Below are 26035 nucleotides of genomic sequence, written 5' to 3'. Positions count from 1 at the left end.
TTCAAAAGCATCAATTCTTCGGCAATCAGCCTTCTTGATGGTCCAGCCCTCACTTCCATACATCACTACTGGAGCCACGAGAAAGCGCCCCGCCTCCCGAGACCAGCGCAACGGAGGGACGCGGCCCCTTTAAATCGCTGCTCCCCCCCCCCGCAGCCCCTCCCTCCTCTTCGCCGCCTTGTTTATAACACGGCGGCGCCGAACTTGCTTCCCGCTCCTCGGCCACGCCCCCTGTGTGCCCATTGGCTGGACCCCCTCGGCTCCTGGCGCGCATTGGCCCGGGCGCCGCAGGCAAGTTCGGAGGCGCCGGCGGCGCAGCGGTCAGCTGACCTTCCCGGGCGGCCCCTCCCCCTGTCGCTGCTGCTGCTGCGGCTGCGGCGGCTCTGGCGATGGTGGGCAGCGGCCGAGGGCTGGGGGGGCCGCCGCCGCCGCCGCCGCTGTTCTTGGTGCTGCCGCTGCTGGTGCTGCTGGTGCTGCCGCCGGGCGGCCGGGCCGCGCTGGGGCGGAGGGGCGCGGCGGGCGAGCTCCGGGCCACCGCTTCCTCCGCTTCCTCCGCCGCCTCCTCCGCCTCTCCCGGGGCCTGGGGCCCGGCGCCGCCGCCGCGGGTGATGGGCTTCCGGCTGGAGGAGGGCGCCTCGGCCGCCTGGGCCTCCGGGGGCCTGATCCGCGCCGCGCCGGGGGCCACGCTCCGCCTGCGCCTCTACGGCACCGGCCTCAGCAACCGCAGCTGGCCCTGGGGCGCCTTCGTGCCGGCCGAGGCCCCCTGCGCCCCCGCCGCCTCGCCGGCCCCGCCGCCCCGGGCGGCGCCCCAGGTGCTGGCTGAGGGCGCGCGGGCCGTCGGGGAGCACGCGGCGCTGGTGACGGTGCAGGTGGCGGCCGGGGGCCCCGGCGGGCGCTTCCAGCTGTGCGCCCCGGCGGGGCCCGGGCAGGCGTGGGCTCGGGCCGCCCCGGGCGACGCCATCCTGGTGACGGAGGAGGAGGGCGGCGGCGCGGGGCGGGTGTCGGCCGTGGCCCTGGCGCCCTGGCTGCCGGCCTGGCTGCTGGGCTCGCTGGTGGCGCTGCTGCTGGCGCTGCTGGCCCTGCTGCGCACGCTGCAGCTCAGCACGCTGTGGCTGGAGCCGGCCGAGCTGTACGTGCTGCGCGACTGCGGCTCGGAGCGGGAGCGCGAGGCCTGCAAGGCGCTGGAGCCGCTCCGCCAGCGCGGGGCCTTCGTGCTCTGCTCGCTGCTGCTGCTGGGCTGCGTGGCGCACGCCGCCCTGGCCGTGCTCTTCTACCAGGCCGTGGGGATGCTGGCGCCGGCCGTGCTGGGCGCCGCCGGCCTGGTCTTCCTGCTGGCCGAGGTGCTGCCCTTCGCCCTCAGCTCGCGCTGGGGGCTCGCGCTGGCGCCGCGCGGCCTGTGGCTCACGCAGCTCTTCATGCTGCTCACCTTCCCGCTCTCGCTGCCGCTGAGCAAGGTGCTGGAAGTGGCCCTGCAGCACGACACCAGCACCTGCCTCCTGCGCGAGAAGATCCTGGATATGGTGCGCAACAGTGACCCCTACAACGAGTTTGTTCGGGAAGAGTTCAGCAAGAGCGCCCTGCGCAACAAGACCGTGGAGGATGTGCTGACGCCGCTGGACCAGTGCTTCATGCTCAATGCCAACGCTGTGCTGGACTTCAACAACATGTCAACCATCATGCAGAGCGGCTACACCCGCATCCCCATCTACGAGGACGAGCGCACCAACCTGGTGGACATGCTCTACGTAAAGGACCTGGCCCTGGTGGATCCTGATGACTGCACCCCCCTCAGCACCATCATCAAATTCTACAATCACCCACTCCACTTTGTCTTCAACGACACCAAGCTGGACGCTGTGCTGGAGGAGTTCAAGCGAGGTAAAAGACACGCCCCTCAGTTAGGCCACTGCCTTGGAAGGTCTGCCCAAGATTCTGGAGCCCTATTTCTCAACCTTGGGTCCCCAGCTGTTGTTGGACTACAACTCCCATCATCCCAGACCACTGATCCTGCTAGCTAGGGATGATGGGAGTTGTAATTCAACAACAGCTGGGGACCCAAGGTTGAGAAACGTCTCTAGAGAGTCATTGCCAGGAGAATAGACAATTGGTTTTCAAACTATCTTCTGTGAAGCCTCAGTTTCCTTAGAACAGACATGGGAAAGCTGCTTCTCTCGGGTCCATCAGTCAGCATGGCCAGTGGGGAGGGGTAACAGTGCAGCTTCACCTGGAGGACCACAGGTTCCCCATACCCCTAGCTTGCTGGGGCTGATCCAAAATGTCTGGAGGGGACCAGGTTGGCAGAGGCTGAGTCAGGCAGTACAGCAAGAGCTGTGCCAAGTACCTCAGCTTTGCTCCAGCTGCTCTATGAGCCACATGAGCACGCCAGGTATAAGCTGACAAGTGGGGCTTTTGTACGTTTGGTTTTTGCTGCATACATGTAGTGTCCAAGTTGCAGCCAGCCTCAGCATCCCAGCAAATATACACACTGAGGTAATGGCCAGGGGCAACCATGTGGCAACCCAGCAGAGGTTTCATCTGCTTTCCTCCATGGACATGGACAGCTAGAGGTTTTAAATACAACTTCAGGCACCGCTAATGCATAGGAACCTCATTTCTTTTTCTCCCACCCCACTTGGTTTTATTATGCTTTCCTGTACAGTCATACCTTGGAAGTCGAACAGAATCCTTTCCGGAAGTCTGTTCGACTTCCAAAACGTTCAGAAACCAAAGCGTGGCTTCTGATTGTAAGCTTCTGATTGTAAGTGTGGCTTCACAATTGTAAGCTGTGGAAGCCCCATTGAACATTCAGCTTCCAAAAAACCAAGGTACAACTGTATTTGGCTTTACAATCGTACCTTAGTTCTCAAACGCCTCGCAAGTCAAACGTTTTGGCTCCCGAACGCTGCAAACCCAGAAGTGAGTGTTCCAGTTTGCAAATGCGCTTTGGAACCCGAACAGCCAATCGGAAGCTTCGCTGTAATAATATCTACAGCAATCTAGGCCTTGAACCTGCTGGAGTTAAGTGTGTAGGAACCTATTCTGCACTCAGAACTTTTCTGGGTAAGCACAGGCCCTCTAGATGCTGAGCAGAACAAACTCTTTGACTTAAAAAGCTTGACCTTACTATATGTATTGTGCATCTATAATCCTGTCTCTGGAATATAATCACTTCTGAAAGGGCTCATATAATGGATTGTTCCTCTGAACCAGCAGAGCACCAACGACCACAGCAAAATGCTCTTCAAGTACAAAAAGGTGTCTCTGGGAGGGAGCCAGGTCCAAACCTACCTTGCTTCTATGGAGGAGCATTCCATCTTGTCATCTCCCACCTGAAGTGGTACAGGCCAGACACAGGTTGACCACCTCAAGGGCAGCAAGGCCAGTGGTTGCCCAGTGTGTAATGAATCGCCCTCTGTTTCCATGGGAACCCTTCCACCATGGTGGTTTGTGGGTAGGGCAAGAGGCCAGTCTTGCTCCCAACTTCAGAGCTGCAGAGATGGGTGGATGCCAGCCTGTTGTGTGGCAATCTCTGCCCCAGCTCCAGTTCTAAGGTGGCTGCAAAGGAGGGCTCTTGAGTTGTGTGGCAGCTACACAGAAAAGGAGCTTGGAGAGGCCATATTGGCAAAAAAAAAAACCCAACTGCTGTTACTGTTTTATTCATTTATGGAAGTATTAATTTATTTAAGTTTCAAGGCAATTTAAAAGGTAAAGGTAAAGGTACCCCTGCCCGTACGGGCCAGTCTTGACAGACTCTGGGGTTGTGCGCCCATCTCACTTAAGAGGCCAGGGGCCAGCGCTGTCCGGAGACACTTCCGGGTCACATGGCCAGTGTGACATCGCTGCTCTGGCGAGCCAGAGCTGCACACGGAAACGCCGTTTACCTTCCCGCTGGTAAGCGGTCCCTATTTATCTACTTGCACCCGGAGGTGCTTTCGAACTGCTAGGTTGGCAGGCGCTGGGACCGAGCAGCGGGAGCGCACCCCGCAGCAGGGATTCGAACCGCCGACCTTTCGATCAGCAAGTCCTAGGCGCTGAGGCTTTAACCCACAGCGCCACCTGTGTCCCCAAGGCAATTTACCATCCTACAAAAAACCCAAAAACTAATGATAGGTCTAAAAACAATACAAATAAGACCCAAAGTAGAGACCTAAAAACATTATTTTCAGAAGGCTGATTTGAAAAGTTAGTCGCAACAATAATGTCACTTCAGTTGTTTCTGTAAACAGGGATCATACCTCAACAGGGATGCTGTTCTGCCAAGCAGGACTGAAAGCCCCACTCCAGGTTGCTGTGGGGTGGGCTTCAGATACTTAAGGGACAGGACGGAGAGGGATTTCCGTAGGACGCAGAGGCTTGCTGGGTGTAGAAGGAATGAGGCGGTCTCTCGGGTCACCTGGTTCCAAGCTGTACAGGGCCTTGTGCGATGGGATCAAAACCTTGAACCTGGTCTGGTGCTCCTGGTTTTCCCTGCTCCAGAGCAGAAAGGAAGGCAGCAGTGGCTTGGATGCCACTGTTGAAAAGTGCTCTGCATGTCCCTTCTCTAAAAGCAAGCGGTGCTCTAGTCATCTTCCCGTGCCCAGCTGCCCATTCTCCTCACCAGCCCTTCTCCTAGGAAAAACCACAAGGAGTTTTAGGATTTTCTGTGCATACGCATTCAGAGCACCTTTAAGGGATCAAACCAACAAGCTTCCCTTGTGCGGTGGGCCACTTCCTGGGAGATTGCCACAGTTTTAGTCTTTCCCAAAGAGTGACTGCTGGTGTCCAGGCCTCCTTGCCTGTAACATAGGCTGTGTCTGCGTAGGCTTTCCTTGAGCAGAGAAATATTCTTGTTTTTAAACTGGTAGGCCTTCCCCAAGAGGTTTATCTCCTTTTCCTCCCCTAGCCCTTCTCCCTCCTAAAGCGTTTGGCAGGAATAGCTGGGTGGCACCCGTGACCTTTGCATACCTGCAGGAATCTGGCTTGCCCTGCAGAGAAACAGAGCAGCCAAGTTCACGAGTTCAGTTCTCCAGCCTTACCACTTCCAAGCAGGCCCCAGGCCATTTTATTCCGGGAGAATAAGCCTCCTAAGAATCTTACACATCCAGCCCTCCCTCCCTCCCTCCCTCCCCCTCTCATACACACAGATTGGTTGTCCTTACAGCTAAGAAGCTGTTTTCCCCTTCTCCTGGCATGTGACGAAAATGAACAGCTTTGCCCCTTTTCACCTCAACCTTTGGAACAAGATTGGCTCCTCCGTCTCCATCGCCTCCTTTCTGTGCTGCCTTTCATTTTGCTTATTTGTTTAGAGCAGAAATGAGGGAACTGTGGCCCTTCAGATTCTGTTGCACTACCAGCTGCTTCGCCCTGACCATTGTTCATGATGGCTGGGGCTGATGGGAGTTGTAGTTCAACAACATCCAGTGGGGGGGGGGGCAAGGTTTTCCCAGCTCTTCAGCCACAAGGATCCCTGAGCAACCTATGGACAAGTCAGTTCCTGCCCACAGGCTTTGCAATTGTTGAGACATGACACACAAGTAAAAAGGGACAGGGAGCGGAAAGTGGGGGTGCAGATTGCATGTCCCAGCACAGCTTTGGGAGTTAGAAATCTACAGTGGTGGGAGCCTGATCCTGCTCTAGTAGCACATAAACAAGGAGTAGCACACAGGAGAAAGGGAGAGACACAATAAATAATTGACAACATTGTCCAGCCTTCCCCAGCCTAGTGGCCACCAGGTGTTTTGGACTACAGCTCTTATCAGCCCAAGCCATGGCCGTGCTGTAGTCCAAAGCACCCAGTGGTCGTCACGTTGGGGAGCAGTGGCCTAGTCTGGCAGGCAGCTTTCAGGGCTATTGGGCAAAGGCCTTTCCCAGCTCTGCTTCTGGAGATCATTTTTTAGAGACCCTCGGAACTGAACTGGTGACTTCCTGGTTGCAAAGCAGTTCTTCTACTGCTCAGTTGTGGTCATTGTCACAAACCCTGCTGGAGGCGTCCAGTGGCCCACTCAGTCCAGCATCCTGTTTTTGCAGTGGCCAAAGAGTTGCTCATGGGAAACCCTCACGCAGGACTTGTGCACAAGAGCCCCTCCCCTCCTGTGGGTTCCAGCAACTGGTATTCAGAAGCAGAGCTGCGCCTGACTCCTACTGTGGAGGCAGAGCAGAGCCATCAGGGCTAGTAGCCAGGGATAGCCTGATCCTCCTCCATTACTTTGTCTAATCTTCTCTAAGTCACCCACTTGGTGGCCATCACTGCTTCCTGTAGTTTAACTGTGTGCTGCAGGAAGAAGTGCTTGCTTTCATCTCTCCCAAACATTCTTGGGGTGTTGATGAAGTCTGGCCAGTTTCAACCCTGTTGCCTCTTCTGCCTTTTCTGTTCAGGCATCTTTGAGGGTGGCAGAGCAGATCCTGGAAGCAAAACCCACCAGGATAGGTGGGAAATCTCAGTCCCAGGGGCCAGACGTGGACGTCCAGATCTCTGTTTGGCCCTTGGACATCTTTCCCCAGGCCACACCCTCAAGTCTCAAGTCTTTTTCCTGGCTTGAGTTCAGAGTGTTTTCAAAGGAAGAAAACAGCTACCTTCTAATGCTGCAAAGGGCTCTGGTCCCGCCAGGTGGCACATGACCAGAACTACCAGATGGGGGCAAATTCCAGGGAGCCAGGCGTGGTCTAAAAACCTTGAGAAGCTCATTGAAGAAAGAGATGGGCTGTTTGGAGCCTTCATGTGAATGACCCTGCAGGAGATCCTTGGAGCCAGCAGGGGGACATTCCACTAGTTTTGCATTTCTCAGCTGAACCCAGCTATTATCGGGAGCCTCGTCTGGGTGCAAGCCGGCAGCCTCCACAGAGAAGCCTATGATCTGAGCAAGTCTGTGGGTGCAATATTCTTGTAATCTGTCATCAGAGCAATTGGCTGGGCTAGAGGATATGTTTTAGCTGGTGAGATGAGGTTTGCATTGTTCACTTTGTATTTAAGAAATGCAAACAGCAAAAACAAGGATACCTCTAATGATCCACTAAAAGCGAAACGGTGGGGTCAACAGCTGCAGCTTCAGAGCAAGACTCACAAGAGATTGAGATTGCAAAATGCTAAATGCTTGGGGAAATTAAAAGTTTTCACCTGGCGCTTAAACGATGACATAGTAGGCACTAAACAAGTATACCCTCCCTCAGACCACATTCAAAAGGTGGGCTGTTAGTGTCCATAAATAAATGGAGAGGGTATTTCATAGTCAGGCTGCCACTACAGCAAAGTCTCTGTCACAGGAGAGACTGAGCCCAAATTGGTGGCTCAGTTGATGGAGGACAGAGCTATCTGGCTACTACCTCCAGCATTGGAGGCTGGTTGCCTCTGCATACTGCTTGCTTTGCAGCAGGCTTCCTATTGGGGTGCCTGGTTGGGCACTGTGGAAACAGGATGCTAAATTGGTCTTTGATCTCATCCAGTAGGGCTCTTTTCATGAGGAAATCAATATAGTTCTTTCCCTTTGGCAACCTGGTGCCCTCCACAGCACCCACCAGCTGCAGCCAGAAAGTGCCAAATGTGTGTTGCAGGCCGAAACATCTGGGGGGGGCACCAGGTTGGCAAAGGTTTCTGTACCTCCATGTACTGCACCAGAAAACTTAGGACCCTGCCTTTGAAATGTTTGGTGCAATTGTGCATGGACAGCCTGTTTCCATGCTATTATTCTATTTGTGCATTTAATTGTCAGGTGCTGAGTGGTAGGAATGTGAAATAGGAGGTGCTGGAGGTAAAGTAGACGGGCAAGGATGGAGACTGTTGCCCAGCCAGGAATCCAGGACTGCATTTTCTGTGGTTGCTCTGTCTGTCCAGGTAAAAATGCAGCCCGATGGGCCTGGGAACCTTAGCTACTCAAAGCCTGCACAAACCACATTATGTTTTGAACCAGATGCAGGAATATTTTTGTGTGTGATGCTTCTCCTCTATCTGTTTTTATCTTGTGTATGAAGAGGGTCTTGTGGCAACGTCTGCCCATTTCTTCTTCTTAACGGTCTTGTTCTTTACCAATCCTTGTGCTTTCCTGTTCCTTTTCCCCAGGTAAATCGCACATGGCGATTGTTCAGAAGGTAAACAATGAAGGTGAAGGCGACCCTTTCTACGAAGTCATGGGCTTGGTGACATTGGAAGATGTCATTGAGGAGATAATAAAATCAGAGATCATGGATGAGTCAGATGACTACAGTAAGTGGGTTTCGTGCAGGTATGGTCTCTTTGGGGCTGCTCTTCCGCTCCCCTCCCTCTCTTGCCCTTTCTGCTTAGCAAAGACATGTTTTAAGCCTCCCTTCCCCTGTAAGGAGTGGACTTGCTTCCTAGGTGGTGCTAGTTGCTTCATTTGCTGGTTCAGGTGGGCAGGGGAAGATACAAGGGGAGCATTCAGAAGTGTTATTTTTCACCTGTATTGGAAATGGTGCAGTTTACCACCCCGTTTTGCTGCATTTATAGTCCTTATATCTGGCTACTAAGTTGGTGGGGTAGGATTTATATAAATGCCTTTTCCTACTCCAGAATTGGGAAATAGCTTGGTCTATTTATGCACGCGGGAGGATGAGGCAGTGGAAAGCTGAGATGGTAAAATGGGAGCTGCATCAGGTCAAGTTGCAAGAAGGGGATTACAATTTTAGATGCTTCTCTTGACTTACTTTAAAAACAATTGCAATTAAAACACTAGCACTAGAAAAGGTTCTGTTGCACCCTTTTGTCCGTTGGAGTGGTTTTCTATTTGACATAAACTTTTCATGTAGGAGAGCAAAGGAAAGTGATGACTGATGTGTGCCCTGAAGTTCACTCAGCCAACAGGTTCTGCTGCAAGGGCAGAATGGGCCTTAATACTTGTAGAAGGGGAAGTCTGTTCACAGCTGGGGGAAGAAAAGCAGGGAAGCCCCAGACCCACAGCTCAGAACCAGAGACAGTGTGTAGCTGCTGTCACAAGTATTTCACTCAGGAGATGACAGTTCTGTACTAATAAATGGATGTGTGCTCTGCAGAGAGATATGCATTTTGAGAAGCAGGGAGCACACTGGGGTGCCATTGAGCATGGGGACTCCTCTGCAGTGGAAATTCCATGGAATCAAAGATCCAAGTGTGTTGGAGATAACTGATCACCCTCAGAGTGCAGTGCATTGCTTGCCCTTTTTAGGTAGTTGCAGCTGGAATGACAACTGGTGGTAGTTCCTAAAAAATGGCAGGGAAATTTGTTTAGTGCTCAGACTACACGTCTTTATTCCTTGGAGCATCAGTGATTTTCACTTCCTCCTTACACCTAGGGCTGTGTCTGTGTGTGTGCCTAAATAAATAAATTTAAAACATCAAAAATCTGTACCTAGCTATCCTAACTTTTCCACCCTGAATAAATACTGCATTCGAAACAAATTCACACAAAATTGGCTCACTTTCTGGGCTGCATCATAATTGGGGGGGGGGGGTTGTACACATGTGAGCGATATGGGCTAGAAACTTAGGGTGGGGGTATTAAAACTAAGATTCCCAGGAAACTCAGTTCCGCAGTCATAAGTATTCTGCGTTTTTTCCTGTACTTGTGCAGAATTGTAGAATCCCTACCGTCATGTTTTACAAGAGAACCCACCAGTGCTAGTAAGGATGGATAGCTTGATTCTTTTGCCTCCTGTTGTCTTTTTTGGCTTTCTCTCCCATCCCTCTAGGGGAGAACAAATTGAAAAAGAAGCCGCCTGCACTTGGGACCTTGATGGACCGCAGGAAAGAAGATTTCTCCTTGTTCAAAGTGTCCGACAATGAGTATAAGGTGAAAATCTCTCCCCAGTTACTCCTGGCTACGCAGCGCTTCTTATCCAGAGGTAAGAGCAGAGAAGAGATCTTGCCGTCTGGCAGTTTTTGTTCCTTCCCTCCACCACCTCCCACCATCTCTGCTCAAGGGGGCTACACTAGGTTTGGATGCATGATCCAAGGTTTATTTTCCCTCTGAAATGTTTGTTTTTAATCCAGTTAAGTGGCTGATAACTGTGTTACAAGGTTGGGAGATGCTCAGAAGGATTTTGGAAAGCAGTTTATGTGCTTCTTCATTAGATGTAGACTTATCAAACTAAATGTTGTCCTTTCACAAAAATAACAAAAATAACAAATTTGAATTCTTCACAACCAAAAACATATTTTTAAGACCTCTCACTGAAGAAATTAAGTTTCACCCCCTAAAATGACATGCCCTGTATGCTGTATGGGAATTTGCAAATACAGAAGTTGTTGAGCATCCTTTTCAGCAGCTAAGAGAGAGCTTTGATTTTCATGCTCCCTAAGGACAGCACAGCAAAGAAAGCCCCTCTGCAGATGCAGGACCAGACACTATATTGCTGTATCCTTCATTTAACCGTCTCTTTTGTCTGACGAGAGCCGGAGACTGAAGGGTCTCTTCCTCAGACTGATACATTTCAAGGCCATGCTGAAATTTAAACATATTCCACAAAGGGGTAGTGCTAGTCATTGGACTACAACTTTCATCAGCCCCAGCTGGCGTGGCCAGTGTTCATGAATGAAGGAAGTTACAGCTAATGTTCTGAATGAGAGCCGGTGTGGTTAGAGTGTCAGACTAGGGTTCAAATCCCCTGCCTGGCTATGAAGCTGAGTGGGTCATTGTCTCTCAGCCTAACCTACCTTACAGGGTTGTTGTGAAGATAAAATGGAAGAGAGGAAGAACCATGTATGACACCTGTTCTCCTCCCAACTCGCTTCATTGGGTGTGGGTAGGAGAAGCACCCACCTTCTCTGGGGGAGAAAGCTGAGGCCGTGTGGCCTCACATCGCCACCTCCATTGGGCTGCTGTGAGTGAATAGGGCCTTTTTGGTGGCAGCACCTCCCCAGACACACTTGACTGCTCTGTATTCTTCTAACCTTTAAGGCACCAGGTTAAAATTTTATTCTCTCAGGCATTTAATGAGATGACTGTTTGCTATGCTGGGTCTTTTGTAAAGCAGTTTGTTTTTTAATGAAACACCATGGGACTCCCCCCCCCCCCCCGCTTGGGGTGCGGTTGGTTGGGTTTTATCTTCTAGGGATACTTACCCTATCAGACCTCCACCTCTTTCCCATACCATTTTGACCCAGGAGTCCTGGCCCAAGGATGACTTGGGGATGTTACCCATCTATTAGGGAGGCTAGTATGGGATCTGGGATTTCCACAATTGAAGGGCTAGGGAGGAATGGCGGTGGGGCTAGATATCTCTATCGGCGAAGGGTTTCGAGATGCAGTGATCCTCGAACCCCTTCCAATCTACGCCCCATCCCAAGGGATGAGGGTAGGGAGAGCAAGGATTACACACCTCCGTCATTGGTGCTGTGCAATGCCAGGTCCATAGGCAACAAAACCGCCACCATGCGTGACTTTTTTGTCTCGCAGGGGATTGACCTGGCTTGCGTGACGGAGACCTGGGTATGGGAAGGGGAAGTAGTCTCCCTACATGAGATAACACCCCAAGGTTTCTCTGTCCTCCATCAATCGCAGACTGTGGGTCAGGGGGGGGGAGTAGCGTTGTTATTCTGGGAGGATTGCTCTTTCAGAGCTCTGCCATCACCGGTGATCTCCGGCATTGAATGTGTTGGCCTCATGTGGGGCACCAAGGAGAGCTTGGCTGTCTGGCTGGTGTACTGACCACCCAGCACACCTGCAGCCACCCTGTCAGACCTGCTGGAGGTGGTGGCGGGCTGGGCCTTGGAGTTCCCAAGCCTACTGGTTTTGGGAGACTTCAGCGTCCATGCCAATGCCGCTCCCTCCTCACAGGCTCTGGACCTAGTGACTTCCATGGCAACACTAGGGCTCTCCCAGTTTGTTTTGGACCCCACTCATCAAGCAGGCCACACGCTGGATCTGATCTTTGGGGCTGGCATAGATGTGATTATGCTCCCCGCTGTGGAAGTGCCATGGTCTGATCGCTACGCTCTGAAAGCCAAGATTGACTTCCTGCTCCTCCCCGGCCCGGGTGGCGAACCTATTTGGGCTCGTCCACGAAAACTGGTGGATCCTGATAGATTCCGACAAGCCTTGAGGAACCCTGCTCCTCCTGGCAACTCATTAGATTGCCTTGTTGAGGACTGGAATAACCGGCTCTTGGCAGCCATTGATGAGATCGCGCCTAAGCACTCTCTGCGACCCTGTCGAAACCAGGCCCCTTGGTTTACTGAGGAGCTCCGGAAAATGAAGTGGGATCTCAGATGGCTAGAGCGAGTATGGCGACGGACTCGTGACGGAGCCTCAAGAACATCTTATAGGACGCTTATGAAAGCCTATGAGATGGCTATGAAAGCTGCTAAGAAATCTTACTTTGCAGCTTCCATTGCATCCGCTAGCTCTCACCTGGCACAACTTTTTAGAATAATTAGGTCAATAACGTCCTTAGGAGCACAAACAAATTTAAGCACAAATTCGACCCACAGTTGTGAGGCATTTGTGAGCTTTTTTGCTCTGTTGCTCCGCCGTGACCTCCCTGCCAATTTAGATGCAGTGACTGAACTGGAGGCCCCTCGACTGACTTCAGGTCCAGTGTTGGCCCATTTGATCGGATACTCCCTACTGATGTGGATAGATTCCTCCAAGTTGGTAGGCCCACCACCTGCCTCCTTGATCCGTGCCCGTCTTGGCTGATTAGGGAGTGTCCAGATGTCGCGCGGACCCCCCTGGTTGAAATTATCAATTTGTCCCTTGACACGGGGACATTCCCAGGGGAACTGAAGGAAGCAGTGGTGTGTCCACTCTTAAAGAAAACTTCATTAGATCCCTTAGACCTATCCAATTACCGCCCAGTTTCAAATCTTCCATACCTGGGTAAGGTAATTGAGAGAGCGGTTGCTGAACAGCTTGGTAGGTTTCTGGAGGAAACATCGGCATTAGATCCATTTCAGTCCGGTTTCCGTCCTGGTTTTGGGACGGAGACGGCTCTGGTTGCCCTAACAGATGATCTCCGTAGACAACTGGATCGAGGCGGGTCAGGACTGGTGATCCTTTTAGATTTGTCAGCAGCCTTTGACATGGTCGATCATGATCTTCTGGACCAAACAGAGGGTGGCACTAGGGAGGGAAATGTCGTCGCGCCACTCCTTGGTGTGTGGAGTGCCGCAGGGCGCAATTCTCTCCCCGATGCTTTTTAACATCTTTATGCCCCCCCTTGCCCAGATTATCCGGAGCTTTGGGCTGGGCTGTCACCAATATGCTGATGACACTCAGCTCTATCTGCTCATGGATGGCCACACCGACTCGGCCCCGAACACACTGACCAGATGCTTGGAAGCTATGGCTGGATGGTTTTGTGGGAGCCGATTGAAACTAAATCCTTCGAAGACAGAGCTCCTATGGCTAGGTCGGGATGGCATGGGGATGAGGGACCAACTCCCTTCTCTTGCGGGGGCCCAATTAGTGCCATTGCCTTCCGTTAAGAGTTTGGGTGTAATCCTTGACGCCTCCCTCTCCATGGAGGCGCAAGTTACAGCAACAGCCAAGGCGACATTTTTCCACCTTCGCCGCATCAAGCAGTTGGTCCCTTACCTTTCCCGCCCCGACCTGGCCACAGTGATCCATGCAACGGTCATCTCCAGGCTTGACTACTGTAATTCGCTCTACGCGGGGCTGTCCTTGAAGCTGTCCCAGAAACTCCAGTGGGTGCAGAATGCTGCAGCGAAGCTCCTCACGGGGTCTCTTCCATGGGAGCATATTCACCCAGTGCTTTTCCAGCTGCACTGGCTCCCAGTGGAGTACAGGGTCAGATTTAAGGTGCTGCTTTTGACCTTTAAAGCCCTTCACGGCCTAGGACCCTCGTACCTACGGGACCGCCTTTCCTGGTATTCCCCACGGAGAGCCTCAAGGTCCATAAATAACAACACCCTAGTGGTCCCAGGCCCTAAGGAAGTTAGATTGGCTTCAACCAGAGCCAGGGCCTTTTCAACTCTGGCTCCATCCGGGCTGGTGGAACGCTCTGCCTCATGAGACCAGGGCCCTGCAGGATCTGATTTCTTTCTGCAGGGCCTGTAAGACAGAGTTATTCCGCCTGGCCTTTGGCTTGGAGCCAATTTGATTCCCTCCCTCCCCCTCTTTCTTTTTTCTTTTCCTTCTCCTCCTGCGATGAGGCTACATTTTAATATTTTAATGTATTTTATTTTTGTTTTTAAGTTGTAATCATTCATCTTGTTTTTATTATTGCTTGTAAGCTGCTCTGAGCCCGGCCTTGGCTGGGGAGGGCGGGGTATAAATAAAAAATTATTATTATTATTATTATTTGTTTTGTTTTGTTGATGTTGAATCCTATGTGTGAAGTTTCTCCTGTTATTCTTTCTGCCTATTTTTACTGTTGTTTGATTTCTAAATTTCTAAGTCTGAACTGGCTGATGCTACCTTTTCTGTCTCCTCCACACACTTCCCTGCAGAGGTGGATCTCTTCAGCCCAGCCCGAATCTCTGAGAAGGTCCTCTTGCACCTGCTGAAACACCCCAGTGTCAACCAGGACGTCAAGTTTGATGACAGCAACCGACTTGCTGCTGAGCATTACTTGTACCAGCGCAACCAGCCGGTCAATTACTTCATCCTCATCCTGCAGGTACCACACTTTGTGGCCCCCAAAGCCCCCATCTGGCCCTTACAATACCCCTCACTGGCCCTACTTCACACAATCCTCAAATGTAGGGTTATATATAAAAAGAACACTATACAGTGGTACCTTGGTTGTCGAACTTAATCCATTCTGGGAATCTGTTCGACTTCCGGAACTACCGTAAATTTCGCTCCATAACACGCAGATTTTTCCTCCTAGAAAGTAAGGGGAAATGTCTGTGCGTGTTATGGAGCGAATGCCTAGAGATGGCGGGGGAATCTGCTGCAGTTGTGAGCTGTCCGTGGCTCGCTTTGAAACAGCAAAGCGGGTGTAAGCGGCTCCTGGCAGCGAGCTGAGCTGGGGAGGAGGGAGAGAAGCAGAGCGGGCTTGGCTGCTTTAAAACAACCCCGTCCTCTTTAAAACAACCTCTCTCCTCCCCACTGAGCTGCTAAGTAGCTGCAAAGCTTTTCAGCCAGCCTAGCCGGGAGGAGGGAGAGAAGCAGAGCGGGGTTGGCTGCTTTAAAACAGCCCCGTGCTCTCTGTCCCTGCCTGCAGTTTTTTGCTGTCCGATGTTGGATTAGCCACTATAGGGGCTGTGTGTGTGTGCTTGAGCTATCGTTCTCCTCCTCCTGCTTCCCGTTCACTCTCCCTGCGCTCTCCCTCCGACTTTAGAATTGACACTCTGTGTGTCTGTGTGAGTGAGAGAGGGCTCCTTCTCCTTCTCTTGCTTCCCGTTCACTCCCTCAGCGTCCCTGCGACTTCCAGCGCCCTGCGACTTTAGGGCCAGTTCTCTCTCTCTCTCTGTGTGTGTGTGTGTGTTTTGACCTCACTGCGCTTGTTGGGGGAGAGTGTTGGTCGTAATTTTTCTTGATTTCTCTCAGAGTGGTTACTATCATGGTTTCCTTGCTGGGGAGGAGGGAGAGACGCAGAGCCTGCTTGTTCTAAAGGAGCAAAGCCAGAGAGGAGCCTCTCCTGCATTATCAGCAGCATCCTTCTCCACACCCCCCACGCCTGCTCCTTGTCCCTTGAGTTCTTTTCCTTCCCTCCCCACTTAAAACGTGGTTACAAAGCACGGATCCACATGGATCCTCAGGATTTTTGCACTAGGTCACCCCAAATTCACCATCAGATCACATAGCATATCCATGGCTACAGCCTGCACCAAAAAACACACGCACCCACTGTTTCATGGGGCCGCAATGGTGCAAAAACGTGGTTACAAAGCATGGATCCACATGGATCCTCAGGATTTTTGCATTGGGCTACCCCAAACTCACCGTCAGATCACATGTCTGTGGCCACAGCCTGAACCACAAAAATCATACATCCACTGTTTCGTTTAGAATATTTTTTTCTTGTTTTCCTCCTCTAAAAACTATGTGCGTGTTATGGTCAGGTGCGTGTTATAGAGCGAAAAATACGGTATTTGAAAACCAAGGCTCGGCTTCCGATTGGCTGCACTCAATTGGAAGCCGCATCGGACATTTGGCTCCCAAAAAACGTTTGCAAACCAGAACACTTGCTTCCGGGTTTGCGGCATTCAGGAGCCGATTTGTACAGGAGCCAAGCCCTTCGGGAACCAAGGTACCACTATGTATGTATGTATGTATGTATGTGTGTGTATATATATATATAGATATATATAGATATATATAGATATAGATATAGATATATATATATAGTTTGTGTGTGTGAGAGAGAGAGAGTGTTTTTATCCTCTCCTTCCCCCTAAGAGCTCATGGTTCTTGCCTCTCCTCCCATTTTTATTTTCACGACTACTTTGCTTGGTGGATTAGGCAAAGCAGCTGGCCCAAGGTCACCCATTAAATTTCATGGCTGCACAAGGATTTTAACCCAGATCACCCTAGCCCTAGTCCAGCATTCTAATCACTGCACCTCTCTGCCTGTTCAGCTGTGAGACAGGCAGAAATAATGCAGGTAGAGCATGCAATGAAGTTGGGGGAAGGGAAAGCTTTACCCTTTGAATCAGCCTGGCGTGCAGCATTGGAGTAATATAATAATAATAATAATAAATTTATATCCAACCCTCCCCAGCCAGAACCGGGCTCAGGGCAGCTAACATCAAAATATACAATATATTAAGACATGAAATTCAGCAATTGACTGAAATACAGCTTAAAATCGGATTAAAATCAAAATAAGATCAGATGGCTACCCAATAATAATAAATTTTATTTAGAGTTATTTAGGGTAGGGTTAGAGGTGCCTTAGTTCAATCCCTGGATCCACGGTGAATCCACAGGTGACCTTGGGTCAGTCCTTCCCTCTTTTCTCCAGCATAGCCTACCTCACATGGCTGTTGTAAAGATGAATTTCATGCACAGGAACCCTGTGGCAACATCTTGGTCTACAACCTACCATTTCATATCCTCTTACCGCTCCCCTCCCCTAAGGAGACCAAGGTGGAACACATGGCTCTCCCCACCCAAGTTTCCCCCTCACAACAACCCTGTGAGGTAGGTTAGGCTAGGAGAGAGTGAATAGCCCCAGTGCTGCCCAGTGAGCATCACAGGAGAGCGGCAGTGAAGTCTAGCAGAGGACAAACTCAGGTCCTCAACTCTCTTTTTCTGTGCAGAAGCCATGAGGTGACCTGCCAGGCTTATTGGCAGAGTCGGCTTGCACTAATAGTAATAATAATAATAATAATATTTTTTTATTTATATCCCGCCCTCCCCAGCCAAAGCCGGGCTCAGAGTGGCTAACAGCTAGCAAGGAATGAGTTGATAGCAGTTGCTTGTGATTGATTAGCATAAAGAACAGCCAGCCAGAGGCAGAACCCTTTCTTTGTTTCCCTGCTTCCAACTAACCATTTTCATGGTTCCACTTCTTTGCGTTTCTAATGAAATCTAAAGGTTTCACTGCGCATGACAGGAGAGCTTTTGTTAACGCTTGTATGTTTTGCAAAGGTTTTTTGTGTGTGTGACTCTCAGCTGATCCTAATTTCGCTCTGTGGGTACAGTGCATGTGTCTATATGGACCAACAGAGGGGCTTGCACTTTGGGGCAGATTCTTGGAGGATAAGGCTAGCCATGGCTGCTGCTAGATGACAGCTATGTGCCGCCTCTCGCCCTGGAGACAGAAGGCTTCTGCATACCGCTAGCTGGGGAGCGCAAGGGAGCGCAGTTGCTCTCGTGTCTTGCTCTGAGAACAGAAGGGTGGACTAGGTGGGTCTTGGGTCTGATCTGGCAGGGATCGTCCATTGTCGGAGTAGACTCTCCACCGGGCCATCGCAATGAGCCCCAGCGCTGCACGATTCACCACTGCCTCACAGGAGGGGGGATTTATGCCTGGGCTTCCCGACAGCCCCCACCATCCTCCATCCTCATCATTTATTTATTTGTATACTGCCCTTCGTTGGAAGGTCAGAGGGTATTGCTGGACATCTCCATCACTTTTCTGCCAAGGCACACAGGACCTAGCTATTAACCTGAACAAATGGTACCAAATAGCTCTGGCTCCCTATCAGTGGGATGCTCTCCCTGGGCTGACTCCTTTTCAGCCTCCCCCCCCCCCCCCCAGGCCTTTGGATAGACTGAGATGCTGAGATGCTGTTTCTGGTGCAGTTCCGTTTTGTCGGCACAGCTTTCTGTCGCTCAGCGCCGGCTGCGGCAGCATCACCCAGAAGCACCCAGCACTCCCTGCGGAGTAGAGATTATCGATGCACCTTCGGCCTCCTTTCCCCCCGAGGTGCGCTGCCTTTAGGGACTTGCTCGCGAGTCAGCCTGGCAGCTCCACTGAGTGTGCTGTTGCTGACACGGACCGGCAGCAGCTCCCCAGGGTTTTGGGCAAGGAACGGGCTCCCTCTTTTCCCCGGGCCGACAGCAACTGGCATCTCTCTCTCTCCGTCTTCCCTGGCACTGGGTGCTTCTGGGTGGCACTGCCATGGCCGGCGCTGAGCGACAAGGCCGTGCCGACAAAACAGAAGCGCACCACAAATGGAGTACGTTCTCAATCTCCCCCCCCCCAAAAAAAATGCAACCCGGAGCACTCATTTCTGGGTTTGAAGTGTTGGTAATCCAAAAAGTTTGTAAAGTAGGCTGTTCATAGACCTCTGCCGCTGTTGTCTCTGCAGCATCAAAGGCTATGCCACCGCAGCCCCCCCCCCTTCCCCTGGTACTGGGTGTCACCCGTGCAACTGCCACTCCGGGCCCCAGAGCAACGCTAAGCGGCTCGGCCCCACAAGTGACTGCCGTGGCATTTTCTCACAGGGCACAGGACGGCGTGGGCAGGATGCTGGCGCTGCCACTGCAGTAAGGGTGTTTATACCTGGTCTGTTGCTTTCATTTTATGGATCAGTGGCCTCGTTAGATAGTAAAATTCATGTGAAATTGCTGTTTTAGGGGTCATCGTCTGGAACGGATTAATCCGTTTTACATTACTTTCTATGGGAAATCACACCTTGGTTTAAGAATGCTTTGGTTTAAGAACGGACTTCCGGATGGGATTAAGTTCGTAAACCAAGGTACCACTGTATTTCTGTTCACGTTTTTAAATGTTAAAGGACAAGCAGTTAAAATGTGTAATGAATAATAGTAATAGCATTATTTTTAATTATTTACTTGACGGGCTTCTGGAGCTGATAGTTTTGGGCTGCCTGGCTTATGCCTTCTGTCAGGGCTATTGAGATGTATATTTTTAGGACCCACCTCATTCCTTGATTGCAACTTGCTTTGGACTGGCTTTAATAATGTGTTTAAATGTTGTATCCTGCCCTGGGACGTGAGGGTGGAGGGTGCAATGATGACGATGAGAAGAAGAGGAGGAGGAGGAGGTGGTCCCGGGGAAGGGTCTCTCAAGCTCAGTCCCTTCAGGAGCTGGCTGTGGTCTGTGCCCTGGCCGGCACGGTCTGTTTCTGCTTGACCAGGCGCCATCCTGCCTGCCCACCCCAGGCGCCCATGCTGGTGCACCTCCCGCTCACTTCTGCGCCTGAAGAGGCCTCTGCGCATAGGGCTCTGCGCATAGGGAGCTCTGGCTTCAGGCTCAGCAGGAGGAGGTGGGGGCAGGCTGAGGGTTGCGCCACTTTGGATGGCAGCAGGGGGAGCAGGGAGGGGATGTTTTCAGGCGCTTCTCTCTCTCAAGAACGCTGTGCTGACCAGGAAACCTTCACGGCAGAAGACTGCTCAGAGACCTTTCATGCTTCACACGAGAGGCAAATGCCCAGCAATGGGCTCCTCACCCCAAGTCCAAAGTGGTGCAGTCCATTGTGCTGCCTCATGAACCACCACCACACCTCCTCCTGCTGCTGCTGCTGCTGCTGCTGCTGCTGCTGTGGGGTGGGCGCACCCAGGGGTCCCTGACCAACCCGACCCCTCCTCACTTTGGGTAGGAAGCCAAGGAAGAAAAGAAGCACCCGTTGCCTCCCCGTGAGAGTTACCCACTTGTGGGACACAAAGGACCCTGTTGGGTTGGGGGAGGAACAGACCCAGCATTGGGGGTCAGCACCTGCAGGCGTCTGCCGAGGGTCATCCCAAGCAGGGGGCCCTCTGCCGTGGCCCCAGCCCTCCTGCTCTGCCTCCTCCCTATCAGCCGCCCCCTCTAAGCCAGTGAGCAATGAGGGGCGGCAGGAGGGCCAGCCTCACCTCGCCCTTCCCTGAGCCCCAAGACAGAAGGGGCTTCTGGGGGGCAGCAGGAGAAGGAGGCAGTCCACAATGGGAGGCTGAACCTCTGGTGGAGGGCGGTGCAAAGAGCAGAGCCGGCTCTGCCATTGGACAGAGTGTGGCAGAAGATGCTGGTGGGCACAGCACTGGCAGCCCCCCCCCAGCTGTTCTTCTTGAACATCTTGACTTTCCCCTTCCATTGGAGGGTGGAGCTATGTGTGCCATGCAGCCTGCCCTGTGCTCCCAAAACTGAGATGCTGCCCCCTGGTGTGGTGGAGGACATGCATTTAAAGTACACACCCCAACTGGGAACTGTAGTTTGTTGAAGGTACTGAGAATTGTATCTCTGTGAGCGGGGCGATCTGCAGTTCCCAAGGCTCTTTGCTGTGGGGGTTGGGAACGTGCAGAGACAATTCCACAGCCAGAACCATAACTGTCTAAAATGCTCCCTTCATTGAATGGCGATGCATTGTTATAAGAGTGGTTCACTTACTAGCTTGGCCATTGTGTGTGTGTTTGGGGTAGGGGGGAGGTGCACTTGGAATTGCAGCTTTCGCCAACTTAGTGCCCTCCAGATGTTGTAGGACTACAACTCCCATCAGCCCCTAGCCAGCAGCTGCTGAGTTGTGGTCCCACAGCACCTGGAGGGGGCCAGATTGGCCAGTGCTGCCATATGGAGTCATCAGCTGGGACTGAGAACCACACGTGCCTCCGCGGGAATCTGCTCATGGTCTTGTTACTGCCTCTTGCCTTACGGAATTTGGGAAAAGAAAGAGAAAATCTGCCCTTGCAGGTGAAACTAAGGAAGGGGTGTTAGCAGGTTAACCACACCCTCATTAAAATTTGTTGTGGAGTAAAGTTGGCTTAGGACAGAGGTTCCCAGCCTTTTGGACACAGGAGCACATTCTGGGCACCACAGAATACCCATTTCACAGAAGAAAAACTGGTGTTGCTCAGAACACACTCCAGCACCTCCAGACACCCCAAAACAAAACTCAGGCCTCCCAAAAACTGCTCAAATAAAATAAAATGGGAGTGTGTCAAGGGGTGCCCACAGGGGCCATATCAGGGGAACCATAATCCTGCAGTAACCTTTGCCAGCCTAGAACTGTATCCAACACTGGCCATCCAATCTAGTGCTCAGAATAGACCCACGGAAATTAATACAGCTAACTTAAGTGCATTAATTTCATTGGGTCTACTCTGAGTAGAACTTGGTTGGATACAAAAATTAGTGTTTTTGGACCTCCACTCGGATCAGCCCCAGCTGGTATGCCTGTTCTTGCAGGGGGTCTGGAGGGCATCAGGTTAGCAGAAGATGTCCAGTACAAACAAACGCCCCCCCCCCATGAGAAACTTCCATGGCGGATTGGTGGCCATTTATCCAGCACATGAACCCATGTGCGGAACCAGGGGAAACTGTACCTGCCGTATTCTGTAAGATACTGTTGTGTTAGCGTCTTCCTTTAGACTCTTCTCTTCAGGGCTTATATGAACTTTGCTATTGTTATTTATTGTTATTTAGATCTGAACTATGCCTTTAGGTTGGGTAAAAGGTGCTTAGTTTGTTACTTTTCTCTTTTTAATGCATAACTCATATTAAAACTTTCTTTTTTGCAACTCAAGAGTGGCAATACTAAAGTAAAAGCAGGGACTGTCTTAAACTAAATAAAGGGTTGGTTCACGCAATAGAAACCAAACCAACTTGCGCTGAGTGAGCTACAAGAATATGGGATCAGGATCTAAGATTCAAGTGGGTCAAATCTCAACTTGCTTTCTCCTCTCTCTCCATTGCTCCCTCCCTCCCTCTCACCTTGCATGGCTTTCTCTTCTCGTTCCCAGGGCAGGGTTGAAGTCGAGATTGGGAAGGAGGGACTGAAGTTTGAGAATGGAGCCTTCACGTATTACGGTGTCTCTGCCCTGACAGCTCCTTCTTCAGGTGAGTCGCGCGTTTCTTCCCACCTCTCCCTGCCACTGAGAGCCCTTTCGGGATGAGAGATTTGCACCAGAGCTTGAGCTGCTGGCTACTTTTTTAAAGGGGTGTCCTTGTGTTGAAACCCTGGAGAGCCGCTGCTGGTGATTAGACCACACTGTGTTAGATGGTTCTGACTTGGTATTGGGCGGCTTCTTATGCTCCTGTATTTTGAACCGAGCACAGCCTGGAAGGACCAGCAGTGTTGGCTCTGCCCACAGATTGGACCCCTGCAAGCCCTTTACCTCACCCCCCCCCCCGCAGCCTGAGCGTCAAGAGAGGCATCCACAGACTTCTTCCCCTGCACACTTCAGCTGCTGAGTCACTTGATTGTCCATCGGCATTTGTTGTTGGCTTGTTTAAACATACAGCAGCAGAGGAAGGGGGGCATTCAGGAAAAGCTACAGAACTGCATTTAACAAGAACAGATAATAGGTTTAGATAGTTGTTGTTTCGGCTGCATTCATGAGAACTTGAAACAGGACTTGCAGAGTTCTGGGTTAGAAGCCGTATTCCTAAACTCCCTGCCTCTCATTTGCAACACTGGTGTCCTTTCCTTCAATAGTTCATCAGTCCCCAGTGTCCACTCTCCGGATGAACCGTCGTGATCAGCAGCTTGAATGCACAGAGACCACCACATACTGTCCTGACTACACTGTCCGGGCACTCACTGATCTGCAGTTCATCAAGGTAAACACCATAAAAAGAAAGACTCTGGAGAAGTAGGCTGTTGACCACCAGCCAAAGATCTTTTGAAATTAGTTCAGAAAAAAGGATTTCTCTTTGAAATCTGTAGCATTTCTCCATAGTGTGTGCCTTTGGCTCACCTGCTTGAGTAAGTTCCTTCTTTTGACCTAACTGCAATCTTAGGCCTCCATCAAGTCGCGTGCTGATCCGCAGCATATATGATGCCCTGCTGGGGACTGGATCATCTCCCTGCTTTTGCAATCTCAGGAATATGAGGTATATTGAGCTCCTAGGGGGCCGCATTCAGCTAGGCAAGATGTACAGGCAAGACTTTGGCAAAATCCTCTGGTGATCACAGATCACTAGGGTCGCACCTTTAATTGATTGCATTAACCAGTTAAAAAACCCAAAGGCTCCTCTAATGCAGCGTCCAACCATGGCACTTTCCCCTCTTTGCTCTTAGCCAGGGACCCTTGGCGAACACAGAACAAACCAGCCACGTGATTTCCAGGCTGATGGTGGCTGAGGTGCAGATCATCTCTCACTGACCTGTGGCTTCTTTTTCGCAGGTTACCCGGTTGCAATATCTCAATGCTCTCATGGCCTCGAGGATACAGAACTCCCCACAGTCACCTGACACCGTGGAATTGAAAATCATCCCCAGCAGCCAGACAAAGCTTCTGAATGACAAAAATGCCACGCCAGGTATGTGCTTGTTCCGTTGTGGGTCACCAGGTGGCGCTGTGGCTCAGCCCCCTTGCCGGGACCTGCCATTTTCTCCACCCGTTTGGACCACGGCTGCCTGCTTGGGTGGAGATGGGGCAGGATTCCTGCAGGCGCTGCAGATGCAACACCAGGGAAGAGGAGCTAGTCAGGAAAATCGGTTGATGTATATGCACAGAGTTATGATCATTGTCTAGTCCGATTATTACGCACCCTTCATAATCAATTCTGAGGGCAGATTGCAATTTAAAATTCAGTATCAAAAGCAATTATAACAAATTACAACCACAGAAATAAGGTGGTTCCTGAATATATATACCTCAGGTGACAAATGCCAAGGTAAAGAGTTTTGTCTGCAGCATTCCCTGAAAGCAGGGTAGTGAAGGTGCCGGGCACAGCTCTGTGGGGAGGGATTTCCACAATGTGGGGCTGCCACAGAGATTGTCCTCCCTCAGGCCACCACCTCCCAAACTTCTGAAGAAGGTGGAACGACCGGGGGGCCCCTCTGCTGATCTTACATCTGACTGAGAAAATTGGCAGGGAGGAAGGTGGCAAAAGTCGTTTTGGTTGGGCTTTAAACAGCTTTAAACACTAGTATGAGCACCTTAAATTGTGCCCAGAAATGAAGTGGCAACCAATTGTCTCTCCAACTTGGACGCTGCCACAAGATTTGGTGATGGCTACTGGCTTAAATGACTTTAGATGTGGCTTAGACCATTTTGCGGAGGATTGGTCTCGCCATGGCCTGGTGGCTAGATAGGAGCTCCATGTGCCAAGGAATGACACAACGGAGCAATCCCTGACAAGGAGCTCTAGGTAGTCCTGAGGCAGCCAAGGTGGGGCCCTCCAGGTGTTTCTGGACTGCAGCTCCCAGCCCCCCTCAACACCAGCCAGTTGGAGTTCAGCAGCACCTGAAGGGCATATCTGTTGATGCCCCCTGATCTTCTCCAGCACAACTCTCCTTAGGCTTCATTCATTTTTTCCTTCTACGGACTTGAGCACTGGCTCCGGCTGATGGCAGTTGTAGTCCCGAAGAGGGGTTCCCAACTCCTCCCCCTCAAAATTGACCACTTGGAAATTACTGAGACCTCTAAATTATTTTTCTGCCTGTTCTGAAAACATAAGAAGAGCTGCTTGCTCAGGCCAATGGCCAATCTAGTTGAGAATTCTGTTTGCACAGCGGCCAAGCAGTTGCCCCCAAGGGAAACCCACAAGCGCCCTCAGCACAAGAGCACCTCCCCTCCTGTAGCCTCCAGCAACTGGGGCTCAGAAACATGGCTGCCTCCGACCGCAGAAGCCGAGCAGAGCCATTGGGAACCTTATCCTCCTCTGGGAGCACATTCCATAGTTTAGCTGCGCTCTGCGTGAAGAAAGAAGGACTTTGCTTACCTGTCCTGAACCTTCCAACATTCAGCTTCATGGGATGTCTGTGAATTCTAGTGTTATGAGAGAGGGGTGCACACTTGTCTCTGTCCGCTGCAGCAATTGTAATGTCCTGTATGATCTTTGATTGCATTGTTATGGCTTCTTTTATTTATTATATTGTATTTTATTGTATTTCCATAAACTTCAAATTGTTATGTGATAAAATAAAAATAAATAAAAAGAAGCAATAAAAATGCAATTAAGACTCAGTAGGAATGCTTAATGTGGACACACTTGAATGTACCTGGTTGGCGAAGGCTGCCAAAGGGCCTGGGGATCAGGGGTGTTTGCCAAAGGCTTCATGAAAAAGGCAGGTGGATTTCAAGGGAGGAGTTTGAAAGAAGGAAGGGAGAGGAGGCTTGATTTTCTGGGAGGCAGTCCCAGGCATGACAATGAGCCTGAGACACAGAAAGTCGCAGGCAGGGCTGTATCTGTCATCTGGGGACATAAGAGCTCAGAGACAGGCAGGTGGGGGAGGCAGTGAAGGTGAGAGTTTTGAAGGTGAGGATGCAGGAGCACAGGGGCATTGCCAGTGGGGCTCCTTGCCCAGCAAAGCTGCATGTCTTTCCTTTCCACGCGTTTTCTTCTGCACTGTCCTTCCAGGAGCTAAACACTGCCATCTCTCCTCTTCTCTTTCTTCCTTTCTCCCTCCAGCCTTCCCGCTCAATCTCTCTTTCTTTGGCACAATTGAGAACTGCATTTAATACAGGCCTCTCTGCCATAGTCTGGAGTGCCTTTTTTGTTTGAAAACCACAAGGTAAATATATCCAGTTGGTTCCCTTCCTGCATTTCCCCTCTCCTTACAGTGCCCTCTGGACCCAGGGGAAGGGCAGCAGCAGGCCCCCCGGGGGTTATTGGGTTTCAGCCCCATCTGCATGGCTCATGGCCAGCAACACCTGGAAGGGCCACAGGTTGCCTAGTCCTTGTTTAGTCTCCCAGTCGTGTGATTGCTGTAGGACAAGCAGAACTTTTAAATGACCAAGTCACCGTAGGGTCTAACTGGGTTACTCCTTCCCTCCTTCCCCATGGAATCTGCATCTCATCAGGAGGGAGCTGTCAGGGGGAAAGACTC

At 51.4% G+C, this 26035-nt stretch overlaps 1 protein-coding gene across 1 annotated transcript in view; it reads left to right on the top strand.

Annotated features, from left to right (window-relative positions):
- The first annotated feature begins 593 nt into the window (after positions 1-593).
- The window catches only part of CNNM3 (cyclin and CBS domain divalent metal cation transport mediator 3), a 28882-nt gene continuing 3440 nt past the window's right edge, over positions 594-26035 (top strand). Inside the window, exons 1-7 of the mRNA XM_081921314.1 lie at positions 594-1878; positions 8033-8176; positions 9655-9807; positions 14375-14544; positions 21999-22095; positions 22694-22818; positions 23385-23520. Coding sequence (XP_081777440.1) covers positions 609-1878; positions 8033-8176; positions 9655-9807; positions 14375-14544; positions 21999-22095; positions 22694-22818; positions 23385-23520 — 2095 coding nt within the window. The 5' untranslated portion in view covers positions 594-608. The remainder of the gene's footprint in view (positions 1879-8032; positions 8177-9654; positions 9808-14374; positions 14545-21998; positions 22096-22693; positions 22819-23384; positions 23521-26035) is intronic.

The sequence above is a fragment of the Podarcis melisellensis genome, assembly GCF_964234715.1.
Source record: "Podarcis melisellensis genome assembly, chromosome: 8".
In the NCBI taxonomy this organism is placed as follows: domain Eukaryota; kingdom Metazoa; phylum Chordata; class Lepidosauria; order Squamata; family Lacertidae; genus Podarcis; species Podarcis melisellensis.
This window is presented reverse-complemented; position numbering and strand designations above follow the sequence as displayed.